The sequence below is a fragment of the Manis pentadactyla genome, chromosome 12 (genome assembly GCF_030020395.1).
Source record: "Manis pentadactyla isolate mManPen7 chromosome 12, mManPen7.hap1, whole genome shotgun sequence".
Lineage (NCBI taxonomy): Eukaryota > Metazoa > Chordata > Mammalia > Pholidota > Manidae > Manis > Manis pentadactyla.
The window spans coordinates 109,543,195-109,562,737 of NC_080030.1; the positions used below are offsets into that span (position 1 = coordinate 109,543,195).

Below are 19,543 nucleotides of genomic sequence, written 5' to 3' on the forward strand. Positions count from 1 at the left end.
AGTCTGGGGCTCCAGGTGGTCCTACCCTCTGCCAGTCCACACGATGGGCTTTATGAGGTCTGTGCGCCCTCTAGAACCAGATGGAAGACTGCCTATTTGCACTTTCTGTGGAGGAAGGTAACAGATTTGGGGCCTGGTAAAAAGTTAACCACTCACAGTTTTGGCAACTGTCTTTCAAAAAGATTAGACTAATTGAACATATGCATATATTTAAATTAGGAGAGCTGCAGCTATATGAGGAATTATTCACATTAAAAACAGACTAGACACCTGTGTATCCATGTTTTGCAGATCGCTATCTACTTGGCTACTTGCAGTCATGGGAATCTGTGGCTCAGACACGTACGTGTTTTGTCTCTGAAGACCACATCTGGTGCATCAGGACCTACACTACCCTGATCACAAGATCATAAGGACTGGAAAGGACTTGGATAAAACTCTATTTTTAGGGAGGAATAACCCTTAAAACATTTCAAACATCGAAGAGATACAATAAGACAACCACAAAACAGAAAGTTCATCACCTGTCAGTATCACCATATACAACCCTAGCACCCCATTTCTTGGTATCATTCACCAGTTTAATAGCTCGTTCCAAGGTCTCTCTGGCTTTGTGAACAATACTATCACCAACCTGTTGGTACAAACACATTGGAAATAATTTCTTAGTATGGCTTAGTGTGAGCCAATAGATTTCAACACACAATTTTAATTATTAAATACTTCTAAAATGAAATGAGGAGAAAAGAACATAAAAAACAAACTAGTAATCAGTGTCATCATTCTTTGTGGAGGCCTCTAAGGAACAAGGGAAGAGGTGGCACCCGTGGAGCCCAAACAGAAGCTGCTCATTGATTTTTCAGGGCAAACGGGTCACCGATGGTGGCCGTGCACTTCCCTTCAGAGAGCACGCCACCAATGGTGTGTGACAGAGCCGCCAAGAAGCAGGCCTGGGCTCTCGGAGCAAGACGAGACTTTGCAAGCAAGGACTCCATAAGGAGAATAAACTCAGTGCTGAGGATGCTGTGAGACCCCTATGACGGTGGCACTGACGCCTTACACTAATGCCTGGGCACAAATGCATATCCACACTATGGAGAAACATGCATATAGTTCTTGAATTATCATTGAAATAAAGACATACACAGTTCTCACAGTGAAAATCCACAAGTCCCCAAGAAATAATATGTATGTATGTAAGTCCCAGTTTAAGAAACATGGATCCTATGCCACGGAAATGAAATACTTTAAAGTTTCAAAACAAAATAAAACGAAATGCTTAAACAAACAGGTATTCATTTTATGAAAAAACCAGTTTCACATTATTTACCTCAGTGCATGGCATTCTCCCAGAAAAATTAGCAGCTGTATAGCCAAATGTGACATTTGCTATAAGCTTAAGTCCCAGCTGACGTGCATCGAGCATTCGTGAAAGAGCTCTGTCTTGTTTGTAAGCCTTCATTGACTTCTTCACCATCAGTCTAGTCTTCAAAATTTCTTCAAGCATTCTTGGTAGCACACCCTTTCTTACTGAAGGCTATCATAAAGGAAAAAAGAATGTTTAAAGTCCTTAAATGTCATAGGTTTAGATCAAGACGGAAGCACAAAGTATAACAATGGCCAAGTGTCACGAATTGAAACATATTAGCAATAGAGTGGCTGCAGAGCCAGTGGCCATCAATACAAATCACCACATTTTCTTTCTTTTGAAGAGGATTTCTCTCCTAAGAGGCTCCTGCAACATTTATACATCTAATGTAGCATGACTATGAGTTCAAAGGCCTCCAGGGTGGAGGAAGCCAATGAGTGCATAAGAGACCACCACACAACAGTTCAGGGGGAAATTTTGTTCAAAGCTTTGATCCAAACCCCCACTCTTTCAGAAAGACACATGGGATTTGTATCATTCATAACAGACCTCAGTCTTTAGAGATCTCCTCCTAATGACCCCACACAGTCATCTGCATGGAACTCCATTTATCTACCTTGGAAGAGTGAAGAGCTGGGTTGACTCTGCTGACATTCAAACCTGCAGTTCCAGAGACTCTAGGTATTTCAAATCTGATGCTTAGACCACTAAGCCATCCCCTCCGGCCTATATTTATTAGCAATCTGGAAGAGGGGATGAATAGTGAGGTGATAAAATTTGTTGATAAAAAAATAAAAAAAAAGAAATCATTTGTATTAATCAAAACTAGGGAGAATTTATGAGAACTCTAGTAGGAACGAAACCACAAAACAGTATTATTAATTTGAAGATGATTCACAGACACGTGCAAGGTAATGCATGTTGCACTGAACAATTAAAACCTCAGGTATAGGATAATCACACTTCTGAATATTAAAAAATCTTATTTTTATTAACCTTTATACATTGGGTCAAAATACAATAGCAAGTTTTTAAAATGCTGTTAAAGGGAGATAATAAGATAAACTGCTAGGTATGTGATAATGAAACATATACTAACCTCTAATTCATTCTGTGTACCTTTTAAGGTAGCTCTAACGTTCATATTAAGACATAATATATGTCATTATATTAAGATGTAGTATTTTCCAAAAGGAATATATCACGAGCACCCTGGTAAAAAATCATCCTCTTATCTAAGTGGCTAACTTTAGGGCACTCTTTAAACACAGTGTCCTCCTGCTGGCAGAGAATGATGCTGCTTGTGCTAAGTACACCAGAATGAATTAGAGGGCTAGTGGGGTCCATGCTACCATCAACCACCCTATTGTCCCATGATTCTGGTACATACTCATTGCTAAGGAGATAGAAGAGAAAGGAATGAAGCTGGCATATGAGAGGCAATATAATCTCCTAGAATTCTCCTTTTTGTCTTTAATTTATTCATCTATGAGGTTATCCTCAGTCTCTTTTGAGGGGAGATAAGGGAGAGAAAAAAGGGACCCTATTATCAGTTTTATCTTCTTAAAAATGCAATCAATAAATATATTAGAGTACCATTATTTTGGAGATAGTTTTAATTTAAAATCTTGTAAGAAATAATAGTAGAGTTCACACATTGAAGCAATTTATATCTTTCTAAGATAACGTTGCCGCGCTCATCAGACAGCTATTCAAGTCTGGTGGGTTCTATCAGAGGTCAGAAGGCATGTATGTACATTTACTTCCTCCAATATTTCATTAAAAACTAAAATCTAACAATTTAAAGATTTTAAACCTAAATTCACACAAAACAAGATGACTGGGATTTTTAATGGCTTCTTAGAAGATTTCTAAATCCTTGACTTTTTGAGGTAGGATATTGAAGCACACTTGGTATAAATATTCTTTGAAATGTATGCCAAGACCATCTTAGCCATCAGCTCTCCAAAGGCTAAGCCACAGGTGACACCGGAGAGCATTACCTTGACAAAGGCTACGCCGCTGGGGGACACGGTGATATCATGCCGAATTTGGTAAAGTAAATCTGGAGGTATTCTTAGAGAGGTGCAGCCAAACTTGAACTCATCATACCTGTTTAGAAAGAAAACATTGAGCAAATACTTTCTCAAATCATAGAATAGAAATGGTAGGGAATTTTAATAATCTTTCTAATTCCACCGAAATTCATTTTCAAGTATCTAAACGTGAATTCATGTGCTTAGTAATATGTATATCTAATTAACAAAAAGCAGTCCTTCAAATATTCACAATTTTTTCAAACAAATACTTTTTAAATGGTAGTAGCCTAAAATTTACAGTTAAAATCTATACTGAAATACCAAATTTCAACTCAACATATGACCACCTTACACTAAGCTCCTTCCAGAAGATTTTGTCTTAAATAAAAGGACTGTCAATAATCTTTTCAAATCTTAATAAAAAGACAAGATTACCAATACAATTTCCACAAATGCTTTCTATGAAGGAGCAAGTATATTTCTGGTTTTAAACACACAGAGGTCATTATAAAGGAAGACTCTGTATTTCTTATAATATGACAAAAATAACTACTACTTTGAGTTTTCAAAATGTTCTTTTCGTTTAGTTTATAAAATTTGGTTAACAAGAATAAATAAAACCTAACATTTAACAATCTAACTTAAAAAAATTAGACAATTTCTAAGAAAAGGCAGTAGAGCTGATAGCTGGAGTCGTAAGATCACAATCCTCACACTGTTACACTGAAATGTGATTTACTTCAACCAATCAAATATGCTGTCATGTACAAGGGCCCATGGGTCTGCATGGAGAATGGAACAGGTCAGGTCACAGCCTGATCCAGACACAGTCTTCATTTATATGAGTCACTCATCCATGAGGCTGAATAGTCCCGTGATGATCCACGTCGGCAAAGAATGGACTAGCTGCGCTACAGCCCGTTCTTCTTGCTCACAAGGACAGTGTCAAGAGCAAAGGGACACTCGCAGTCTAACTTTATGAGAAGTTCAAAGCACAAAAATATAATCGTACGTATGGAGAACTTACTTTCCCAAGCTCTCCACACGGCCAAGGCAGGTGGAGAAACAGTAGTTGTACGCGATCACAATAGAAGGGTACAGAGACTGGAAATCCAACACCAGGACGGAGTTGCTATAGAAGCGGGACTCGGGCTCCATGACTAGGGGGGTGCACTGCGGCGCCCTCATGTGGAACCTCTGCTGCGTGCTGGGCGTCACGGGGATGTAGTTCATCGGTTTAGCGATCCGCAGCATCATGGACTCCACACGGTACTGCGGAGAAGGGGCAAGAGAGAAGACACAATTCAAATATAAAGATGCTGGTCTTTTGAGTCTGTGATAACTATTTTGGGGAAGTTTTGCTCTTCAGAATAGGCTGCATGACTTTCTTACAGCACAGTTAGATAGTACTGGTTTATTTAGCCAGTTTTCAGGGGTGTGAAGGGGACAATCGCAAATCCTCTTCCTATCCCTGCAACTTTTATAGGAACGGCAAAATACATCAAATAACTTACATAAATCAATTTTGAAAAGACAGGTACAATGAGACTTTTTATATTTAAATACAGCTATTTCATAATAAGCAGATGTAGGAGACACAGCTGTACAGTTTGACAACTTCATTTGAAAAGTTGGCCAATAATCTTTGAGAAATTCATTTGGGAAAATAAGAGATTGAAAGGTAGGATACTTGAGATAGATAAATGTTATCCAGTTCTCCAAGAAGCAGACCCAGGCATTCCAGAATTGAGAGGTGGGTAGTCAGCCTGATACCAGTCCCTCCCAGAACTGAATCAAGCCGTCATGGTTTCATAACAACCACTATGAAGCAGGTGGTTTGGGGCATTAGAAAAAGAGCACTCCCAAGAGCCAGGCATGGTCTCCCTGGAATGTTCTCACGTGGTTTTGTGGTGCTTTGCCTTTTATTATAAGCTAGCTTAAATAGTTTTAAAAACTTGTGAGGGTATAAATAAATAAATAAATAAATAATAAGCAATAAAATTAAATAAGTAAACAGGTAATGTCGAAGTAGACAGAGCTGTAGGTTGGGGGAATGTTACAGATATAATTAAAATAATTAAAAAGAAGACCGTATAAGGTTAAGGAACCTGAGTGATTTAATATAGTGTCCCTGATGCCTAGCAGTGTTTATCTAATACACTAAAGGTATGCAAATAAATATTTGTTGAATGAATGCATGAATTCATTTCCAGCAAGGCATCTGAAAAAATTGTTCATTATATCATTGGAAAATTAGTTAGAAAGATATGAATTAAATGGCTTCTAAGGTCTGATTTTTCTTCAATATTTAAGAATACTAATACAGCCCATTTATATTGATTCCCAAATCCTTTTTTTTTTTTAACATTAAAGGTATCTGTTGGGAGTTGAACAAGCCAAAATTAGGAATGTGAAACAAAGGAGAGGTAGCCTTTCTTTGCTGCCCACCCCTGGTTCTAAGGGGCCTCTGACGGCACCCCTAATCTCACTGACAACACTCAGGAACCTAGTTACTCTCAAGGGCACAGCCATTTATTAATACCGTGAAGAACTTAGCAGTGGCCAGAGCGTTGGTATGGAGAGAAAATGAAAAGTGGAGCTGTTAAGTGAAATTAAAGCTTTTCCAGAAAATAAAATGACAGATTTGATCAACCAGCCATACATTAGTTGGTACCAAATAGAAAGTTCAAATAATCATATCACTTCAAACATCTCTAGCTAAGTACATCATAAAGAACCTTCAAGTGTGCAGGGAAATTGCTTTCTTACCTGTGAACCCCTTGTGAGTACATGTAAAAATTGAATGCCAAAAAGCCTAGCCATTTCACTTGTTTTCCCAATCAGGTCCAGCTGCTCTAACATCTGGAGATTTCCACGGACACGGCTAATGTAATGATCAACTGTTTTCCATCTGTTAAGAGAATCCATATTATCAACAGTAGGGAAAAAAAAATGGACACTTGAAGTGAGCACTGTTTTCATTCTGCCAAAACCTACATATTAAAAGTGAGCTTATTTAAGAAGGGAGGCATGTTGTGAGCCTTTAGCAAAGTATGTTGAATTAAAGATTAGAAAATGTCAGATATTTCAAGGGTATAAAGCCTAGTGAAAATACGCAAATTAAAAACCGGACTTGTGATAAGGTGGTCAAGACTAAGGGTAACTTTCCAATATTTTGCTTGATGCTACTCTATTTTTATTATAAAAATTAACATTCTCTCTTAGATGCTACTATTGATGATGTAATAATTACACAATTATAATTTATCATAGCTATAGGTTTTAAAAGACATGGAGGCTTTGGCTTTATCACTGTAAATACCAGTCTAAAATAAAAGCATGCACTGTTTTCTCATGGAGAGAAACAGTAATTTAGTAAAGATTTAGAATGAGGAAAATAATTTAAATGAGACCATACATAGAGTAAATATATGTCACATCATAAATAAACAGTAAAATATTCTGTTCTTTAAACGTTTAAAAAACTTAACCTCTTTATCCTACATTTTTTGTTAAGAAAACAAGCAGACAAAAAACTTCACTAAAGCCATGAAAGAAAGTTTTGATTTAGTATTATTGTATGATTAAAAAAAATGATCCAAAGGTATACTATAAAGAATAAAATTTACTCACTTAAAGAGTATTAAGGTTCAAATACATTGCAACCTTTAATTATAAAGATTTTACAACAATATAGTCAGGTAATTGTTCAGTAAGAGAAGTTTAAAAACCTATTCCTATGACTAATGCACATAGAAAAATTAGAAAATCATGCTATAATTAATAAGATAGATAGTAAGTGTTAGCAAGGATGAGGAGAACTTTCAAGCCTATGTACTGCTGGTGGGAAATGTACGATAGTGTGGTTGCCCTGGGAAATACCTTGGCAGCTCTGCAAATGGCTAAATGTAGAGTTACCACCACCAATTCCTGTCCTGGGTTTATACCCAATGGGAATGAAGACATATGTTCACACAAAATCTTGTGCATGTATGTTCTTAACAGCATTACTCCTGATAGCCAAAAAATGGAAGTAACCCAAGCATCCATGAACGATGAATGAACAAACAGAATGTGGTGTGTACGCACACAGTGAATATTTGGTGACAGAAGGAAACGAAGTACTGACACATTCACAGCATGAATAAATCTGGACAGCATGTACTAAAGGGAATGTACTATAAGACTCCGTTTACATGAACTGTCTAGAATACGCAGGTCTATGGAAATGGAAAGTAGACTAAGGCTGCCTAAGGTGGGCTGGGGTAGAGAAGTTAGGGTTGGAGGGTGATGGCTTAGAGGTGGGGTTTCTTTTTTGGGTAATGAAAATACTCTAAAACTTGTAATGGTTGCACAACTCTGTGAATATACTAAAAACTATTCATTGTACATTTTAAATGGGTGAATTATATGGTATGTGAATTATATCTGAATAAAACTGTTGAAAAGAATTAGGCAAACACAAAAAAACCACCCTCAACTGTAAATATTAATTTTTTTAACAAAATAGACAACAGAAATGCTGTTCTATAACTTGCATTTTTAGCTTAATATATTGTGACTCCCTATATTTATATATTTTTATAGCTATTGAGGACTGTTTTATGATTACTACATAACTTATTTAATTAATCTGTTACTGAGTATCTTTCATTACTTTATGCAATGCTGTGAACATCTTTATAGCTAAGTCTATGTACAGATGCTTAAATATTTCCTTAAGATAAATTCCTAGATTTGGTCAAAGGGTCTTCTATGATTAGTTTTTAATACATAATGACACAATCCTTTCCAGAAGGTTTTAATAACGTATGTTCATACTGGTGATGATAAAATGTCTGTTTCTTGGCATTGCTGTCAACACTGGGGATTATGTATTACTACTAGCGTCAGAGGCACAAAATTTTGTCACATTTTATTTTGTATTTGTTGCTTTAGATAATGTAATCCTTCAATAATGCAGATCTGCCAAATGTATATCTGAGACAATGGATTATGTGCGCATCTGATCACTTCCTATAAAATAAAACAAAACAAAATGGATTTAATGGTTCATCCCTTCTGCAGACCACGTGGGTGGTCCCTGACCTGTCTTGGTGTTTGTGGTTCCTTTCCTCTGTTTGACCTTGTCTACTGCTGAATGCCTCTGGTGAACTTTTCAGTTCAATTATTGTGTTCTTCAACTCTAGGATTTGTTTAGTACTTTACAATATTTCTGTCAAAAATTCTCACTTTGTTTATACACTGTTCTCGTGACCCTGGCCGGCATCTTTATGACAGTCAGTCTCTGTCAGGTAAGTCATATGACTGTTTCATTATGGTAGGTCTCTGGAGATTTGTCTTGTTTCTTTGGAATATCTTTGCCTGATTCTTCCTTTTCCTTGACTCCCTCCATTGGTGCCCCACCTTAGACCAAGCAGGTACCACTCCCAGTCCTCAAGGACTGGCCTTAAACGGGAGAAGGCCTCTACCAATCAGCCCAGTCAGAGATTCTGGGGGTCTCTAGCAACTCTTTCCCTTCCTGGGGAGAAGCAGGTAGCTGTGTTTTTTACCCACACACTCTGTGCTGAGCAGAAAGGGAGTTATAGTGTCTGCTAGTCCAAACCACTGTTCTGTTCCCTGTTTGGCAGCTAGACTGTGTTAGACCTGTCAGAGCTCCAAGACTGGAAAGACAGATGCCATTTCTCCGGGTAGCCTTGGAGGAGTTGGGGCATAGGATGCATGGATCAACTCTGTCTCTCCCCAGGACTAAGCGTGAGAGTCGGGATTTCCCTCTGCTTGCTCTGTGTTGAGCAAGGTGCTGCATCTACGGCATCTTCCGGCTCATGCCACCATCTCCATTTGGCTCTAACAGGTAGACTGTGCAGGACCTGTCAGAGTCCCATTAGAGAATCTGGGGTGCTAGACACACAAACCAACTCCTTCCCTCCTCTGGGAGAAGCTAGGCACTGGGATCCTTTTCCTGATCTCATGGCTCTGGGCCAGAAGCAGGGACTCTGGCAAAAGAGTGTCCTGAATCTTCCCACCAGCTTTAGTGAATCTGGCTCTGCATTCACCCAGCATGGAGCTTTCAATCAGTCCCTGTATTTCCCCGGAAGGGAATCTATGAATTGTTGCTGAATCAGGGTTTGTGGTGTGAAGGAGGGTCTAGGGCTTCCTGCTCTACCAACTTGCTGATGTCATTCCATTTCTTTCCTAATATATATATTTTTAAGTATTTTAAAAATGGACTTTTTAAATTAAAAAAGTGACTTTTCTGATGGAAGATCACCTTCATTCCTACTTTCTAGTGCTGTCTGGCTAGCCATGTGGTATAAAAAGAGAATGGGTAATTGTGTTCTTTAACAAAATAAACCTAACACAATGTAGAATTTCGTTGCGTGGTTTTTTGTCGTTGCTGTTAAAGCATTATGTTGTCGTCCTAACACTTTGTCAAACCCAGGTGTAATGAGCAAATACAAGTTTTAATTGGGGGAATAGGGAGGGAAATACAGTCACAAAGCATTAGTCACCCAGGATAGGCCTGGGTAGCTGTTCAAACGGCTGAACTCAGCATTTCAAGGGCATGGGGATATTTTGGGAAATAAGGAAACCAAAAAGGAAATGTAAGTATAAACTCATTTATTCGGAACCTTTTCTATATATATTGGCTCTACACCCAGGAAATGAAGAAAAAAATTTTGAGTATTATCTTCTTGAGCTACATAACCCTCTGCTATCAGGACACAGCTCCTAGATCAGAAACTGGAGTAGCACTTCATAACTATTCCTTGGATAGCAGGTGAAATCAGGATGCTATTATGAGTCCTTTAGATCAGTAATACTAGGGATTATGAAAGGCTCTATATAGACTGAGTTAGGAATCTAATCATGAAACACAACATTTTATGGAAAAACATGATCTAAGACACAACATTTTATGGAAAAACACGATCTGAGTCCGAAACAACAAAACTTTGGGAACATGGCTCATTCACATAAATGAAGGGCTTCCAGAAGATCCAAATCTGCGTTTACAAGAACAAAATAATAATCAGGGCACCTTCATGCTTTGTGAACAGATTTAATATAAGAAATCCTTGACTAGCAAGTTCCTCTCATTTCTTAGTCAACTTACTTATTGTTGAAATAAGTAAGTTTCCTTAACATATTGTTTCCTTAACATATTGTTGAAAGCAAATGCAAATTAAAAAGTATGACATCCTTTCTTGGTAAGAATTCACTTAAACTTTAAAATAAAATTGCCTGATCTCCAAAGTATCTCCAGAGAAAGAGTGCACAGTCTCTCCATGTAACATAATCTATTTAACATAAATGGTCTAATGCTTAGTCCAGGTCCCTTATGTAGTATGTTAGGTCCAGTTCTTTATTTTACTTGGTAAAAACAGAATTACCTATCATCCTGCAAAATAACTATTTAGAGGTAGTAAAATATGCATTGAGCATTCTAGGGCTTACAAACCAATCAACAAATGTGCTTTTCAATGTTAAGTTTAATATCAAGTTTTATTTTATTTATGGTATATAACTTCTATTTCTATAAGGCTTTGACCATAAGCTCAGCACTTTCTGTGATTTCACTTCCTGGAGATTCCTTAAGAGACTGGAGGATGAGATAACATGCTCAAAAAGCAGTTTCCCTAAAAATATCACGTTGTTTTTGAGTCTATTATCTTTCCATCTTTACTATCAGGGGCCTTACTATTCAATATGCAGAGCTTCATTCATTTCAAACGTAAACACATGAATTTCAGGACTCTGTTCTTGATACAGGATTTTCTAAGCCTATTACTATCATTTTACCTTCAACTTAAAGAAAAGCAGAGGTCGGCACTTTCACTTCTGATCGTGATGGAGGACCTGGTAGTGGATTAGCCCTCCTGCCAGGCTAAGAGTCGAGGCACTGTTTCCAGGCAATGACCGACAGGCGACTGGAGGGGCGACCCCAGGTCACGCAGCTTCCTAACACAGGGGAGTGTGCTTGAGGCTGAGCGCAGTTGTTCTGTTAACTAAGCCTAGGAGGCAGAGATTGGAGTTCAGGCAGCTTGCGGTTGGAATCTGTGCAAAATGGCACCTGTGGAAGGCGCAGGAATAGTGGTCATAAGACCAGGTGGGGCTCTCTGTAAGTGACTGGCCAGGGCTGTGCTGCACGCAAGGAGCACAAATCCACATGAGGCCTCCTGGACAGTGGCTGCCACGGGCACTGGTTTGGAAGAGAACTGGTCAGACAGTGCTGCGGCTGGAGGCCCAGCAACGCCACGGTGGACAGACCTCATCAAGCCCTTCTTAACAACTTGGGCATCCAGCTGAGAGCCCAGAAAAGCTATACGTTAAGAGGCCTCTGCCTGAGCCTAAGGACTACTCCAGGCAAGCCTAAAACCGAGCACAAGCAATCTGTACGTGGAATGGAGTTTGGAGGTTGAGTCCTGTCAAGTTGGAGGGGTTCAGGAAACATTGTGGGCTTTCCAGAGATCCACTTTAACAAAGCATAAAACCCAGGTCTGCACAAGTTCAAGGTGATCAGCCAATAACTGAACTGCCTACTAGAGCAAAAATTAACATGCGTCAGTGAAGGAAGAGAACAAAAGTCTAGAATTTGAACCACAGAACATTAACAATATCCATTACAGACTCATGCAAAGAAATGACAATAACAACAACAAAATCAACTAGTTAAGAAAAAAAGCAGTCAATGGAAACTAACAGAGATGACCAGATGTTGGATTTAGTAACTATTACAGATATGTCTACGAATCTAAAGGAAAAAATACTCAAAAAATTAAAAGAAAAATATAGTCTTAATGAGTGAACAGATGGGAAAATTCTTCAAATATGGAAACTATGAAAAGAAAGAACCAAATGAGAATTCTGGAACTAAAAATACAATAATTGAAATGCATAATTCATTGGCTGGCAGACTGACAATGATAGAAGACAGTTAATAAATGTAAAAATAGGTCATTAGAAAAAGACTGAGAAAAATGTGCAGAGCCTCAAGAATCTGTGGGACACTATTAACTAGTCTGAGTACACAATTGGAGTATAAAGGAAAAAGGAGAGTAAGAGTGGAAGAAATATTTAAATAAATAGCCAAAGTTTTCCTAAATTTGATTAAAAACATTACTTTAAAGATCTAAGAAGCTCAGCAAACATCAAGAAAGATAAATATAACATCAAAAACATCTCCATCTACAAATATCACAGTGAAATTACTGAAAACCAAAGGCAAAGAGAAAAACCTTGAAAGTAGCCAGGAAAAATAAAATTACAGAGTTCTGTTTCAGAAGTAGAAAGCTACAAACAACGTTGCTTCAGTCTAACAAGGATGAACCACAAAACCATGTTTTCTTGAGGCCGTCAGAGTTAGGTTACCAGAGAATCAGGTCAACTAAATTCAAAAGGGTGACAAAGCCCATCTCAGGGCGGACAGACTACATAACCTATTTCATTACTAGCAGAGCAAGGAGGGAATGGCAGCTGGGACGAAGGAAACATTAAAATGTCAACAAATTCTTAAAGGTCACATGTGGGCCAGCATGACAGTTTGGAGTCACTGGGAGCCCCAGACACCAGGGGAATCGTCTTCCATGGGCCCCCAGGAAGTGCTCGTGAGAAAGACCGGGGCAGGCCTGTCCCACAGGGAAGAAGGCCTACCACCACCCCTGTGCTCTCTCACATGAAGCAAAGCCTTGTGCTGCTGTGGGGCCAGCAGAGAACTCCGATCCTCAGGGTTCACGCAAAGATCCGCCGTCTCTGGGGAGAGACGTCTGCTGCTAGGAGAGGGTAGTGAGAGGCACGAGCTGCCCCTGAGGAAGGGGCAGGAAACCTCCCCATCCCAACCACGGGCCGCCCACCCTGGGGAAGGAGCAAGGAACCTTCCTATTCTTCTTTCTAGGCAAAGAAACTGCTGCTGAGGAAAGAGGAGAAGCATCGGCTGTCTTCTCCTGGGGGAAGAGTCGGGAGAGCTGCTTGGGGCCAGGACCTGGCAGTGTACAAAGCAGAGGTCCTCTGCCACCGTGGGCAGTGCAGGAATGCTGAGCCCCAGGACAGCAGCGACTCTGGCAGAACCGGGCAATGCCCTCTCTCCACGGAAGCCCCACACAGTAAGCATGGCAGCCGTTCATCGGGCCTGGCGGACAGCCCGCTGGGAAGATGCAGGAGGCCCTGCTGGTTTCTCACCAGAAATAAGGAAGGCCGGAAGAAAAGGGAACAACATCTTTAGAGTGGGTTAAGAAAAGAAATCTCAACCCCACAATTAGGCAGTAAAATATCATTAAAAAATAAGGGTGGGATAAAGGCATTTCAGATAAATAAGAGCTGAGAGCTTTTGTTGCCAGGTCTGCAGGAGAACTCCCGAAGGAGACAATTCAAGCCTCTTAAACTTTGAACAGGCTAACCACGTGCCCGGTGATTCCACTCCCAAAGAGGTGACGTGCATATTCACATAAAGACTTGCAGTTTTACTCACAACACCATCAAACTACAGACGACCTAACTGTCCGTCAGCAGGTGACTACATCAACTGTGGTCTAGTCACACAACTCAGTATTTTTTTAGAAATAAATATTACCAAACTATTGGTTCATGCAACAACATGGTTGAATCTCAAAAACATTATGCTCAATTTCTTCAAAGAAGCCAGACACAAAGCAGTAGATTGTGCATAATTCTATTTATATTAAGTCCCAGAACTGGCAAAACTAATCTATAGTAACAGAAATTCATAGTATTTGCCTGGGTGCTTAAGGAATGGAATAAGTATGCTGACTGCAAAGCCAGAGGAGGGAATTTTCTGAGTGTTAGAAATGTTCTTTTCTTGACTGGGGTAGTGATTACAGGGTATATACACTTCTTTAAAGTCACCACACCGTACTTCAAACTTGTGCATCTTATTCTGTGTAATTATGCTCCAATCATATTGTAAAGAAGAGATATTATCCCCTTTAGAGTTATAAAACATTACCTGTATAGATCTGTCTTGTTATCAAACCAATCTGATAAGACTCGAAAGGTGAAGAGGGGAAAACGCTGATGAAGAACATGAAAGCTCACATTTTCAAAGGTGTAGTTAGTTAGTGACACCTAAAAAAAGCAAAACTCCGTTATAATAATGCCTGTATTTATGCACAAACTTGGGTGTAAAAGACCCATACTGCTTCTAACTCTTTCATAGTAGACATGAAAGCTACTTGTAAAAAATGGTTTGTGTTACAACTGAATCACAATTAACTTACAACTATGTATATCTGGCCTACTGAACAGAAATGATAATAACTTAGTATTTAATTGGAAAAAATCAGGCCTGATGAGGTTCAACTTGGTCACAAACACTCAGGAGACCCCAATTCCCACCACTCCTTGATCTTCCGAGTCGATGCCAGTGCTGGCAGACAGGGCACTGTGATGAGGGTGACTTTGGGTTCTCCCCATACGCACTCTTTGGCCCTTGCGCATGCTGACTAACAGCACCCCACGGACTGGAGGATGCGTCATCTAGCTAAAGGCAGGCGTTGCTCCTCTCCCAAGAATCACGTCAGTGCTAAGACCCAATGCGTGGACATTATGACATTATGGAGTCATTTAATTTCATCCCCAAAGCAAAAGATTAAAAGGAAATGGCAGAAATATTTCCCTATCTTCTAATATGCAGGTAAAAGCTGTGTTAATGGGAAATACTGAGAAAGGGTCCAAATTCATAAAACATATTTCTACCTAGATAATCTCTCAGAAATACCTGTAAGACACAAGCAATCTAGACAATGGCAGGTATTTCCATGCAAAATGGAAATTAAGGAACTAGCAGTCCCCATTCTTAGGTCAGCTTGGGATTCTGAGGAATAGCTCAAAAGAACTTTATATTTGTGTACTGTATTATAATTTTAAAGTACTTTTTTTTCCACTTCTACAATCCGTAAGTGGAAAACAGGGATTGAATGTTAGGCTCATCTCAGTGCTGTGACCCAAATGGGTCTTTATATACAATTTCTAGCAATCTCCAGAATGACAGCATTGGAATGTAGCACACTTCAGAGTGTGTGTACAGACTTACACACACACACATACATACACACACACACACACACAGTTTTAAAATCCCCATATTTGAATGACTCTTCTATTTGCACAGCATTTGTTCCTGTTGCACTTTTAGGATTAGTTGTATTGACTATATTTTCGTATTATCTCTGGTTTTGGGAGGAGGCCTCACCTCTCTCACCACCATTTTCAATACCCGCCCCCCACAGTCGACTCTTCTTTCTGCTAATGAATATTTTCAATTTAGTCTTTTAAAAAATTATTTAATTTTACAGAAAATGGAGCCAAACATCTGATCTCAGATAGTTACATGATTATCTAATACAGAGTACATAGCACTTTAGACCAAATCTAAATTTCTATTGGAGAATATTTCTTCATTAAAACAACCAAAAAAAACCGATCCTCTACAGAAAAGATCACCTTGTTGTCCTGCAGCTCTTTCATTAGGGAAAGACTTGAAGTTTGCCATGTAAACTAACCTCTAACGATTAACTAGGAGATTATGTGACCTCAAACTAAGCTTAAAATCTTAGGAATTGGTTCCCGATACCTGAGGCAGATGACAGACCTATATTCTGATTTGACTTTATTTCAAGTACAACAATTTAAAAAATTAAATTAAGACTAAATAAATATTATAACCTTATAACACTCACTCTACTTTGGGTTTTCTTTGTGTCACAGAAGCATAAAATGCACGGCAATAATCTCAGCTGCGAATAAAATTAAAGGAGAAAAACAACTCTAAAAGCTGATCCTCTTCAGAATGCTCTGATCTTTAGAGTGATTTACTCTAGAAGTTGAAGTATCAATGTAAAAATATCAATTAGGACCTTGTTCCTTGTCCTGGGGAGAAATTTAAGTTAAATACTCCATAAATGCACCATATGGCTCAAGGTCAGAACTGATGGAGGTGAAGGGAGATACAGTGCTGACCATTTATTTTACTGGAGAACGAACAGGCTGAGATATGGTCATACTTTTCCATTCACAGAATCAGTGTTTAAGACACAAAGGTCAGTCGCTCAGAAACAAACTGACGTGGAGCTGGAAAGGCAGTCGGACACTTAGCGCAGGGATGAGAGGAAACCAGTGGGAGGCCGTGAGTGGGCGCCTGCGCCCCGCAGCCCGTCACCTCACTCCCCAGGTGTCACCATTTCACCAGACTCTTCAATTCAAATAGCTTTCTGACCGACATATACTTTATACTAAGAAATGCACATAAATTTAAAGTGAGGAACTCATAGTTTTTAATGTGTCATACATATGTATACATTCATGTAACTACCACCCATATGAAGACACGGAATCTCTAAGACACTGCAAGACTCCCTTGCGCTCTTTTCCAGTCAATACTCACCAAAGTTAAATAGTATAGGTTAGTCTTGCCTGTTTTTAAACTTCATATAAATGGAATAAAAGATTATAATATGTTCTATTATTTGTTTGATTTCTTGTGCTCAACATTACACCTAAGATTCACCTGTATTGTTCAATGTAACAGTACCCCATTCTTTTTTATTTATGTGTGGTATTCTTGGCACACCTCTTAACCTACTCCAACACCCACCGATTCTTTGCTGACACATCTAACCCCTTTCTAGAGTGTCAGAGTGTCTTTGGCCACAAGAACATCTTGGTACCCGTCCCGCTCTATCCTCACTCCCCACCAAGACTCAGCAGTGTCAGAGATCTTTCCTCTAGACGCACACACCGCTCATGTGTCTGCGGGGCTAGTGACAGATGTCTCAGCAGTCAGGTACTGTACATGAGAGGCACACACATGCTGTGGACCTGCCCTGTCCTCAGCTCATCACGTACTTTGCTTTAAATGCAAATGAAGTAAATATACAAACACACGTGAAATGCACAGCAAGCTCTAGGGACAGAGTGTGTGCCCGTGATGCACCCAAGTCTTGACTCCTTTGCAGGCGAGGGGCTTAGGCAAGTCACTCAGCCCCTGCGCTGCAGGACTCACGTGGACCCACCTCACGGCTTCGCTGTCCTCCTTGTGCTGCAAGTTTGTGAGCAGCAGAACTTAAAATCGGCAAGTCTGTACAAGTGCCTTATACATGACAATATATGAAAGCAAGGGAATCTATGACTTTACATCCTGACACTCTTCACTGCCCGTCACACTGCCTTATGTTTTAAAAGCACCTGACATGCTTATCGACAGGCTGAAATTCCCACAGGGAACATCAGAACCAGAGTCTAATGCTGCCGACAGATACACCGGGAGGCTTACGTGCTTGTGCAGAAGCATTTGACCTTCATGATTCTGCTGGGAGTGTTTCCTCATGGTTCTTCATCACCTTATCTGTCTACTTCTCAAAATGCTTTTATTTACAAAAATGTCCTTGGCTCAAACCCGATAACTCTTTCTCTTTGCTGTGTGGTGAGCCCATCCCTTCTCAGGTGACTTCCAAGGCTCTATCTCTAATCCAGACCTCCTCTCCGTATTTGGGACGTTCCTACTTAAATGTCTGTTTTGTCTATGGTCACCTGGATAGCTTATACCTCATGCTCTACATTCCTAAGTTATGGTTCTCCCACCTCAACGTGACCTTGAACCCTCTGTGCCAGTGCCCAATGACCATTCCGGACACTTCCTCCTCGTCGTCTGTGTTGCATTCAGGCCTGGTGGGTCTACCCTCTGAATTGTTCTTTGAATCCCTATGCAATGGTCACCTTTCGCCTGAGCTCCCCAAATCCTCTCCTCACTGCTTCCCTTATCTCTGGTCTTGTCCCCTTCTGCACTGCAACTAGAGAGATGTCTCAGAGGTAAATTCATGTGTCACTGCCTCTGTCTCAGCTTAGCCACCCACCCCACGGTCATATTCCAACTTGTTATTACGACTAACTGCACCCACTGTGGTCCCACACACCCCCTCCCACCCTTCTGGTCTGCCCCTCAAGGGTGCCCACCTCCTCGCCCCCTTTGCCTGCTTCAATTTCCAGGTAATCATTATAGACACAGCCTTGCATATACCTTTTTTTTACCCTTCTTTTGTTTCATTTAATTAATTAACTCATTAATTAAACTTCAGCAAAGCCATAACCCTTTGTTTGTAAGCTGTGGTCAGATCTAACCCTCTGTCACCTGGACTCACATCTGTGAACTTGAACACATCACTTTGATTTCCCTGATGGCAGGTCTCCAGTGGGTTCTCAATGCTGCCCAGCCTTCACACTCTATTTTCTTCACTAGCCATTCTCAAATTCTCCTAGATAATCATTTCACACTGTTTTTCTCTCTTCAAACTCAAAATACCCTCCACTTTACTTGTGCTCAGTTAAAAAATTCAGAAGAGAACCTGCAGATTGTCATCAGCACATCCATCTGTTGCCAACACCCACACTCCAGCAATCAGCCTTCCGTTCACCAGATGGCCAGCTCCACCTGCTGGCCTAACCCCAGGCCCAAACTCGCACACTGGAGATGGCACTCAATTACTATCTGTTGAGTTCGCTCAGACTGTTTCCAACCTACTTGGCAAATTCTTGAAAGGCCTTTCCATAGTTGATACCCAGAAGGCTTCTAAAAACAACCCTCTGGGAAAGAGTCATTTACTCTTTCACTCAAGCAGCCAAGAGATACATCATGAGTACTATTTAAGAGGTACTGTTTGTTACTGAGGATTCAAAGTAGAGGAGAGCAGTAATTCTGTTAAAGTTAAGGAGAGTGAAAACTAGTATATTGAAAAACAAAATTTAAAAAACCCAAACTAGGCATAAAAGAAAAGGTCCATTTAATTGCAAACTGTATCTGCACACTGCAACTGTTGAATAGATGTCCTGGAGAGAACATGTGAATTTCATTTCATTTTACATACTCATATGCATTTATTTTGTCTTTTTTTACAGTGAATATTAATTATTTTTAAAGGGGATATTGTTAAAAAAAACTATGAAAAGTTCTAAAAACAATGATACAGTTAGAAACTGCTAAGCACCGTGAGAGAGCTACAGATAAAATAAAGATAAAAAGGAGCCTTTGGAACTGTTTAAATACAGAAAAAATAGTTTGAGGGCTTGATATGAAGAAAATCGCAGGGCCAGCTTCTGCCAAAAATCATGGCCCTTAAAGTTCCAC

At 39.7% G+C, this 19,543-nt stretch overlaps 1 protein-coding gene across 3 annotated transcripts in view; it reads right to left on the reverse strand.

Annotated features, from left to right (window-relative positions):
* REV3L (REV3 like, DNA directed polymerase zeta catalytic subunit) overlaps window positions 1-19,543 on the reverse strand; it is a 169,275-nt gene that overhangs the window by 19,304 nt on the left and 130,428 nt on the right. For 2 of the 3 annotated variants that reach the window (XM_036902980.2, XM_036902981.2), the window contains exons 21-26: window positions 14,372-14,490; window positions 6,178-6,319; window positions 4,436-4,680; window positions 3,373-3,481; window positions 1,331-1,537; window positions 525-634 (exon numbers count right to left, since the gene is read on the reverse strand). In XM_036902980.2, the coding sequence (XP_036758875.2) occupies window positions 525-634; window positions 1,331-1,537; window positions 3,373-3,481; window positions 4,436-4,680; window positions 6,178-6,319; window positions 14,372-14,490 (932 nt within the window). Of the gene's footprint in view, window positions 1-524; window positions 635-1,330; window positions 1,538-1,985; window positions 2,113-3,372; window positions 3,482-4,435; window positions 4,681-6,177; window positions 6,320-14,371; window positions 14,491-19,543 lie in introns of those variants that run through there. The other variant, XR_005028267.2, reaches the window with a different exon arrangement.